This window comes from Scylla paramamosain, chromosome 26 (assembly GCF_035594125.1).
Source record: "Scylla paramamosain isolate STU-SP2022 chromosome 26, ASM3559412v1, whole genome shotgun sequence".
In the NCBI taxonomy this organism is placed as follows: Eukaryota; Metazoa; Arthropoda; class Malacostraca; order Decapoda; family Portunidae; genus Scylla; species Scylla paramamosain.
The window spans coordinates 7,245,001-7,254,793 of record NC_087176.1 but is presented as its reverse complement, the minus strand read 5'-3'; the positions used below and the strand labels follow the sequence as shown (position 1 = coordinate 7,254,793).

Below are 9,793 nucleotides of genomic sequence, written 5' to 3'. Positions count from 1 at the left end.
TTCCTCCTTTCACCATTATTCTGTTCACCTCACTGATGCAAGAGTTAACCAGTACCTTTACTCTTTTATTCCCTTTTTTCTTTTGAACTCTGAAACTATCTGCTTCTAAGTTTTCCTCCTTCCATCACTATTCTGTCCACCTCACTAGTGCAAGAGCTGTTGCTAAAAATTGTGTGCAGTTATGAATGAGTTAATACCTCTTTCTTACTGGTTTAAGATAAACTTCACCATTACAAAACCACAATCTTTCATTCCTTTTACTGGTGAACTCTGAGAATTCACTGCTGACTTGTATATTTCCTCCTGCCTGTGACTGACTGCTCTTCTGATCTTGCCAGGTGGGCTTCCTCATTCCTGGCTCCTCTCATCTTGAATATTTCATTCCCTCAAACACTCTTGCTTCCTTGTATACTCATTCCCAATCACTCCTGTCTTTCTGTATTCTCATTCTCCAAACACTCCTGCCTCTTGCACACTCAGTCCCTCAAAACATTCCTTCCTTGTACACTCATTCCCCCCAAATACACCCCTCTAAACATTCTTTCCATATATACTCATTCCTAAATCACTCCTGTCTTTCTGTATTCTCATTCTCCAAACACTCCTGCCTCTTGCACACTCAGACCCTCAAAACATTCTTTCCTTGTACACTCACTCCCTCAAACACACCAACTTTCTCATACACCCAGCTCTCAAACACTCATTCCTAAACATCCCTGTTTCCTATTCTTATTCCCCAAACACTCCTGACTGTGCACACTCCAGCATGCCTCTTAACACAATCACTAGGTAATACACATGGCCGTCTCCTGGAGTGGTGAAGAATGTTAGCTAAGACTGTCACTGTGATATGAAACAACAACACCACAGCTAATGCATGAGATCTTTATAAGTGTCTACACACACAACTCACAAAACATGCCTTCATTTTGACTATTTGTAATTAACACTTCCATAATATATTGAGTAACTTTATCACCAGAATTAAACTAACTCCCTATTACTTTCCTCCCACCCTCAGAATGATACCACCAAGGAGAATTATTACGCTAATCTCCACTTACTTTCCTCTGACACACTTGTCCTTCACTAAAATTAATACCAATCAGCAGAATTACCAAGCAGGATTATTAACCTCCAATCACTTTCTTCCTCTCCTTTGGCGCTCTTGTCCCTATTAATAAACGGAATTATCAACCCAATCCTCAACCACTCTCCTTCCACCCTCCTGTCCCTTACTAAAATTAATCCATGACTGCAAAATTATCAAACCAACCACCAGTCAAGGAAATTCAGCTAGCTTGACCTATAATTCATGACTGTGAGAGTAACATTAGGATCCTGGGAGCAAAAGTCAGTGAAATACAGCTTAATAACCTAATGTAACCAAACATAACATTGTAACCAAATTTAACCCCTTTTAATCAAAATTAGCTTATAACTTCACACAGCAATATTAGTCCAAGTGGTTGTCACTGTTGTTGTACCACACATTATTACAGACTGTGTGACAAATAACAGGTGAGTATGGTCATAATTATGTGTAGCCGCACTGGCTGGGCATCAATTGGCTCTCAGGAGATCTGTTTTACTGATCACACCCATCATCATAGGGTCAAGGAAAGGCAGTTCTCCCTTCAAGAGTTTATGGATTCTAACTGACACCACTGCTGCTGCTAGTTCTAGTCTGGGAATTGCCATGGTTTTTAATAATAATAATAATAATAATAATAATAATAATAATAATAATAATAATAATAATAAACGGTTTATTATTTAGGCAGTTAACAAACTGAAAATGTACGCGTGTGTCTGTGTGTGTGTGTGTGTGTGTTTGTGCGCAATGTAAGTGTAAGCATTTTTTCTTATTCGCATTTTTTTTCTCTCTCTAGGTAATCTGTGTGTGTGTGTGTGTGTGTGTGTGTGTGTGTGTGTGTGTGTGTGTGTGTGTGTGTTTAAGCAAACTTAACCTAATCTCTTGAACTACAGGTGTGTGTGTAATAATAATAATAATAATAATAATAATAATAATAATAATAATAATAATAATAATAATAAACGATTTATTATTTAGGAAGATAACAAACTGAAAATGTACTGCATAAGCATATGTACGACGAAAGACAAGGCAACACACACACACACACACACACACACACTGCATAAGCATATGTACAACGAAAGACAAGGCAACACACACACACACACACACACACACACACACACTGCATAAGCATCTGTACAAGGAAAGATAAGGCAACACACACACACACACACACACACACACACACACACTGCATAAGGATCTGTACAACGTAAGACAAGGCAACACACACACACACACACACACACACACACACACACACACACACACACACTGCATAAGCATCTGTACAACGTAAGACAAGGCAACACACACACACACACACACTGCATAACAATCTGTACAACGAAAGACAAAGCAACACACACTGCATCACCATCTGTACAACGAAAAATAAGGCAACACACACACACACACACACACACACACACACCTTGAAATACCTTGCAAAAGAAAACCACTGAATATTTACTGGGAGGGACTGGAAGGGAGTTAGGGAAGGTACCACTCTGATAAAGTCACGGCCTGGGGGGGGCTTGTGATGTCACGGCTGGGGGGTTGATGACGTCACAGGGACCGTTATTTACGTACGTACGTATTTCATTTTGAAAATGACCCCTCTAAAAAACGCAGCTAGACAGGAATGCTTTATAAATTCAGACTTGCCACACATTTTAACTACTGCCACAAATAACAACACATTTCAAAACGCAGTAGTATTAAAGATATTTAAAAAGAAGTATCTAGAAACTATTGGAATCTTCACCCCATTTAAAATCGTTCAAATGTCCTCCCATTCTGGCTTAAACATAACGGAAAACACTTTAAAAAATCTGAACTATTTTCTAAAACCATTTAAAGTGAGCTACAAGCACAAATAAAAAATCTACCGAAAAAAAAATCAATATTATTGGAAGTTGAACACGAATAAAAACAAGTGCACGGTAGACGTATTTCACTGAGCGGGACGGCAACACACTTAAAAAAACACCAACTATTTTTTAAAACCAGTAAGAACCTAGTACAGGCTGAAATAAAAAATTTAGTTTTGGGACCGTAAAAAAATACGCCGAAAACGGCCCTCTTATTTACACAAAAACAACGCCAAAATCACCACTTTTCACGCAACACACGCGCTCAAATACCTTAAAAAGCAACGAAATATTTTTACAAACCATAAAATCTTAGCTACAAGCCGAAATAAAATACTTAGGAAATAAAAAAAAATAATATTGGAACCGGAGGGGGCTGGGGAGCCTTATCCAAGATGGCGGTGAGGGGCCAGTGGAGGGGACGACCAACCCTTCTCACTCATTTAAACTCTTGCCAAACTTAAACTAAGTAATGGCAGGTATATCTAACGAGCGGATATTAAAGCTTGGTCATGTGGCTCCACTTTGCGACAGTATTGGTTTAAAACACTCACAGATAATGGCTGATAAATAGAGAGGACCCAGATTGTTTACATTTTCATTAAGTTAAATTTTACGGTTTTTAGCAACGAGACGAGGCTGACACAGGGATATATTGTGCTGAAGGTTAGGTGAGATGCGTTAAAATGAGTTAAAACCGTGGATTGTTCAGTTATTCATTAAAAAGTTACGTTAAGTTACCTAAATTTATTCTAACACTTCCTGACCTTACCTTCCCTGTGGTGGTGATGGTGGTGGTGGTACCTTCCTGCCTCCTCGTCACTATGGCTGGCTGTCTAGCACCTTCTCACAGCGAAACTTTTCTTTATTTTGCTTGTTTTCACCCACTGCTGCCTTCGGGTGTCCACTGCTAGAGCCCACGCCTTCCTCATTACCAACTAAAGAAGGTTTAACTCATGGGTAAGCCTTGGCAGCCGCTGTGTAGGCATGGTTACACACACAAAAAAGAAAAAAAAAAATTTTGTCAGGCTGGGAGTTAAAAACAAATGCGTTACCACCACCCAAAGACACTGACTAGTTAATTTGTCAGGCAGCAAATTCAGCGTTGCCAGATTGTTTTGGCCATATTATCGCACTGCACAGGTTGAAATTATTGTACCTCTCTCTCTCTCTCTCTCTCTCTCTCTCTCTCTCTCTCTCTCTCTCTCTCTCTCTCTCTCTCTCTCTCTCTCTCTCTCTCTCTCTCTCTCTCTCTCTCTATATATATATATATATATATATATATATATATATATATATATATATATATATATATATATATATATATATATATATATAAATACAATAATTTCAACCTGTGCAGTACGATAATATAGCCAAAACAATCTGGCAACGCTGAATTTGCTGCCTGACAAATTAACTAGTCAGTGTGTCGCGTCTTTGGGTGGTGTTAGTGCATCTGTTTCAACTCCCTGTCTGACAGAATTTTTTTTTTTTTTTCTGTGTGTGTGTAACTACGCCTACACAGTGGCTGCCAAGGCTTACCCATGAGTTAAACCTTCTTTAGTTGGTAATGAGGAAGACGTGGGCTCTAGCAGTGGACACCCGAAGGCAGCAGTGGGTGAAAACAAGCAAAATAAAGAAAAGTTTGGCTGTGAGAAGGTGCTAGACAGCCAGCCATAGTGACGAGGAGGCAGGAAGGTATCACCATCACCACCACAGGGAAGGTAAGGTCAGGAAGTGTTAGAATAAATTTAGGTAACTTAACGTAACTTTTTAATGAATAACTGAACAATCCACGGTTTTAACTAATTTTAATATAGCATTGAATACTGATACACATATTACACGTTTTCATGCAAATAGAAAACTATTGAACATTTCACTTATAAATGCCGAGGAATAATGACGTGAGGTACATACGCTTTACATACAGTAACATTATGGTTCCTTTTCTCTCCTATACCTGACCACTCCGGTAGCGACAGGCAAAGAAAATGCATATACAGTATAACCCCGGCTATCCAGTATTTAACTAGCCGGAATTCTCAAGCAACCGGAGTTTTTTTTTAACCAAGGGAAAATAAGTAAATGAAATAATAAAAAAAAAAAATCACGAATATTTGAAATTGGCGCCAGGCAAGCGGTGTGAGTGGAATGTTTTGCTTTCCCGCCACTGGCAGCGCTGTGAGTACTCCCCGCCACTTGCATAAACAATTTGGTAGTAGGGTGTTACTGCCGGTTATCCATACAGTTTCCTTAATTATCCACCGTGCCGAAGGTCCTTGCCGAATGTAAACGTAAACATCGGTTGCATCAGAGCAAACATCAACATCGTGAGTGTCGGAGCCTACACTGGTTGATAGGCCAATGCTTTTGGAAGAAAACCCTCCTCCTCACCTTTAACTAGTGATACATGAATAAAATTAGTGTTAAGGAACTAGTTTTACTAGACATATATACAGTAGTAAGTAAGGAACATTAGTGTTTACCCTGAAAATTTGTGTCAGCACAGATGAATTGGTACAGACTTATTTATTTATTTTTCTTTCATTTATATCTCATACGAGTACTAGTGTACAATATTTTACTTCGGTTTGTACTGAAAATGAAATATTTATAAGAGTAACACTTAGGACACGTTTGAAATTGAGAGATTATAGGGTGGAAGTTTGCGGAGGGAAGATTCAAGAGTGAGGGGATTTTTGGCGTTTATATTCTTTAAGTGCATATGCTTGGTGAGTATACAGTGTGTAGTATGAACTAATGGACACTGAGGAACATATGGAAAGGGAATGTACGGCGTAGAACACGTCTTAAATTGAGAGAATAGAAGGTGGAAGTTAGCGGGGGAAAATTTTGGCGGCAAGCGACCCAACAAAGGGTTTTAAATTTTTAAATCTCACCTGGGTTTTAAATGTCCGGCCGAGAATTTTTGCTTCGTGTGGTGTCCTCGTGTCTTTGAGGTGAACTAAGTGTTATTGATGATTATGTACAATACGAAGGGTTTCTGTTTAGTGTTGTTTTGTGTAATTATTAAGGAATTAAGTGGCAATGTTATTAGCTATAATAGTGTTTGGTTTTACGCCCTTCCTCATCGGTAAAAAAAAAAAAAAAATCCCACGTTCTCTAAGTCTGGTATTCTTTTACCAGTCTCAACATGGCTTTTTTCCCCCTTCTCATCAGATAGAGCTTCTCATTCTAAATAATTTGAACCCCATATACACCTCACCACAAATTATCGATAATGCTGACAGTAATTTTTAAAGATTTTTTTATTTTGTTCATTTATTTATTTATTTTTTTTAAGGAAGAAATGTTAGTTTGGTTAGGTTAGGTTAGGTAGTTTGGCTAGGTTAAATTAGTTTGGTTAGATTAGATTAATTTGGTTAGGTTAGATTACTTTGGTTAAGTTAAAGTAGTTTTGTTAGGTTAGTTTTGTTAGGTTAGAGTAGTTTGGTTAGGTTAGATTAAATTAGTTTGGTTGGGTTAGGTTAGTTTGCTGCCTGATAGCCGGATGGTGGCCACAGTGAGTGTCAGCCAGTCCTCTCGGGGGGACCATTGCCAGTTAGTGTTACTACTGTGTTATGTATTTGTGAGGACCAGACTACATTTTTCATGTAAATTTTAGTCTGTTTTGTATTAATCTGCTTTTTGTACTTACTGCAAATTATTAGTTTCTCAAAGGATCAGGGGTGGGTGGGTAAATGATAAAAGTTAGTGATTTTGCAAGGAAAACAACAAGCAGATTAATTAAAGATGGGCTGAACACTACCAGAAAAAATAATTTCATGTGGAATAGAGAGACTGGTAAAAGAGATAAAATTTACCCCAAGTTATCTGTAGACAAAAAGAGAGAAAATATTAAAAAATATCTCAAGGTTAAGTCAGGTAAGGTTAGGTTAGGCTCCCTTCCTTCCCTCTTTCCTTACCTTTCTTATTTTTTTTTGTTCTTCATGTAAATTCCTTTGTTCATGTTCCCACCTCCATACCCTTCTTCCTTTCCTTCTTATACTCTCTCCCATAGCCTTGCTTGTCAGCTAGGTTAGGAAATAGTAATGAAGTCATTGGATGGAGGAAATGCAGAAGCAGTCAGGGAATTTGGTGTTGATGGTGATGGTATTACATTGTGCAGGTGACTTGGTTCACATGATATATAGGTGCCTGCAGGCATTGTATAAAAAAATCATGAAGAAAAATATAATATCTAATTGGAAATATATTATGATTTAAGTTATGTTAAACTAAATCATGTAAAAAAATAAAAAAAAGTTGTGTAAACTGAGTGCCATCTTTATTATGCAGGTGGTGCTGTGGTGTTGTGGTGGTGACAGAGGTAGAAAGGTGTGATGGAGACACCCAAGAAGGAGCCGCAGGTGAGTGTGCCGCCCCTGCAGTGCACCCTGACCGTGGAGAGGATGCATCAGGGCCGGCCACACTCCTCCACACACAGGACCATCCGCCTCATCCTAGGCCGCAACAGGTTCAGGTGTGTTACGTTGTGTTGTGTTTGGTCCACCTTCTGTTGCAATAAACATGCATTAATTTAAATAAAAGAGAAATATGTAGATGAAGCACATTGTGCTGTGTTCACCTTCTGTTGCAATAAATACTCATCAAGCTGCTTCTGCTGCTGTCTGTATGCATCAATGGACAAGGCATTACCAGTTAGGCTAAATCCAAAACACAATGTTAGTCTTTCTCATGGGGACTAAAAGGGTACATCAGTGCAGCCTCCCAGCCAATACTATGTCCTGGCCTGTGCATGCGGTTTGTGTGTTTTTGCGTGTGTATGTGTGCCTGTGTTGACCCCACACTTCCCCAGGGACATGATCCTGCGCATGGAGGGGCCCAAGCACTCCCTGCAATGGCCGCTGGACAGGTTCCGGCTGCACACTCGTTTCCTAAAGGAGGGCAAGGCCACCATCAGCCTGCAGGATGCCCACACCAACCTCATGATGTCCAACGCACCGCCCCACCAGCTGCTTGTCTTCCTGAAGGTTCTGGCTGGCAAGAAGGCAGTGGCAGCAGAAGGCTCTGAAGGGGGCGGCAAGGCTCTCACCGCCCGCCAGCGACTCTTGTCCAACCGCCCTGCTGCCTTTGAGGAGATCAGCCCTCTTACTCTCAAGGTATGTGTTGGACTTGGGTTTGTTGTGGGACAGGCATCTTCAGAGGGCTTCTTTTCTTTGTATCTGTTTTGTTGCCCCTTGCCTGAGTCCCCCTTACTTAAAAAAGTCCAGTCTTTCTTGCCAGGCTTAGGATTTTTGTAGGGATTGGCTTTTCTCTCCTTTCTTTGTCTAATTTTTGTTGCCTCTTGGTCAGCCTATTCACTCTCAATGTGTGTGTGTGTGTGTGTGTGTGTGTGTTGCCAGGAGTTACTGTGTATGTGCCAGTTCTTATTTTTTATAGGTAATCAGAATTAAGTGAAAGATTTATTACTTAACAGTGATACATCTGTGTATAGGTTTTCATGCAAGTATTAAGTCTTTGAACATTTCTTAATATAAAGGAATAATGATACAAGATACATGGCTTGGGCTTGTAATGAGACTTGCTTCTTTCAGTGGGCTTGTTTTCTCTTCATCATTAGTGTTGTGTCTTGCTGGAGTCCCCCTTACATTAAAAAATCCACTCTTTTGTCTTCAGTGGGCTTGTTATCTTTTCATCAGTTGTGTTGTCTCTTGTAGGAGTTCCCCATTACTTAAAACAAATTGTCTTTCTTGGCAGCCTTGTGGTTGTTGTGGGACTTATTTTTAATGGTCTTATCTTTGTATTGGTTTTGTTTCCCATTGCCTGAGTCCTCTCTCTCACTCTTTCTCTTCCTTTGAAATTCCTTCTCTCTCCCTTTTTAATCCCTTCCCTCTGTTTTAAGTCACTTACCATTAATTCTCTCTCTCTCTCTCTCTCTCTCTCTCTCTCTCTCTCTCTCTCTCTCTCTCTCTCTCTCTCTCTCTCTCTCTCTCTCTCTCTCTCTCTCTCTCTCTCTCTCTCTCTCTCTCTCTCTCTCCAGTTGAAATCCCTTCTCTCTCCCTCTTTAGTCTCTTTGCTCTCCCTTTGAATTCTCTTACCTTTAATCCCTTCTTATTACCCACCCTGCTTTTAAATTGCTTTGTTCCTTTCATATACTTTCCTCCCTTTTAAATCCCTTCTCTTAAGTTCTTAATCTCCCTTTTGAATTCCTTCTTTCTCCCTTTTAAAATGCTGGTCACTCATACTTTCTCTCCCTTTTGAATCCCTAACCACTACTCCCTTCTCTCTCTCTCTCTCTCTCCCCCACAAACACAGGAGTATGAGGGAGCCAAGAAAAGGGAAGGTCGGCTACCTCTTAAGGAACTAAATGGCCAAAAGCAGCAGCAGCAGCCAGGTGCCTCTCCTCTCTCTAGCAAGCGAAAGATGCAGGTAGGTGACAGGAGTGTGTGTGAGAGGGAGAGTGAGTGAGTGAGTTAGTGAGTGAGTCTTAACCTGACCTTGCATGACCTAATCTTCACCACACCTCAGCTCACTGCCCTACCACCTTTCCCTGCAGGACTCACTAGGCAGGAAGAGCAAAGTGTCTCGTTTCTTCAACCCCACGCTGCTCACAGCTGAACAGAGGAGGGTGGTGCAGGCTGTCAGCTCTGGCCAGAATGTCTTCTTCACTGGTGGGTGCTGGGGACTGAGGGAATACCTGAGTGTGTATAGATAGGAACACAAGGGAAGCTGAGACAGAGGAGGAATAATTGAGTGTCGATAGATAAGAGTATAAAGGAAGCCAAACAGAGGAGGAATAGACAAGATTGGATAGATAAGAACACAAGAGAAGATGAAACAGTAGGAA

At 40.2% G+C, this 9,793-nt stretch overlaps 2 protein-coding genes across 5 annotated transcripts in view; one reads left to right on the top strand and one right to left on the bottom strand.

Annotated features, from left to right (window-relative positions):
- Positions 1–4,066, bottom strand: part of LOC135113669 (peroxisomal acyl-coenzyme A oxidase 3-like) — a 49,109-nt gene extending 45,043 nt beyond the window's left edge. Inside the window, exon 1 of the mRNA XM_064029119.1 lies at positions 3,749–4,066. The gene's annotated coding sequence lies outside the window, so the exon portion shown is untranslated. The remainder of the gene's footprint in view (positions 1–3,748) is intronic.
- A 342-nt stretch (positions 4,067–4,408) lies between these two features.
- LOC135113670 (ATP-dependent DNA helicase PIF1-like) overlaps positions 4,409–9,793 on the top strand; it is a 10,637-nt gene continuing 5,252 nt past the window's right edge. Inside the window, exons 1-5 of one of the 4 annotated variants that reach the window (XM_064029123.1) lie at positions 4,409–4,703; positions 7,282–7,465; positions 7,802–8,105; positions 9,262–9,375; positions 9,503–9,617. In XM_064029123.1, the coding sequence (XP_063885193.1) occupies positions 7,326–7,465; positions 7,802–8,105; positions 9,262–9,375; positions 9,503–9,617 (673 nt within the window). In that variant the 5' untranslated portion in view covers positions 4,409–4,703; positions 7,282–7,325. Of the gene's footprint in view, positions 4,704–5,163; positions 5,313–5,625; positions 5,715–5,795; positions 5,943–7,281; positions 7,466–7,801; positions 8,106–9,261; positions 9,376–9,502; positions 9,618–9,793 lie in introns of those variants that run through there. The other 3 variants (XM_064029124.1, XM_064029126.1, XM_064029125.1) reach the window with 3 other exon arrangements.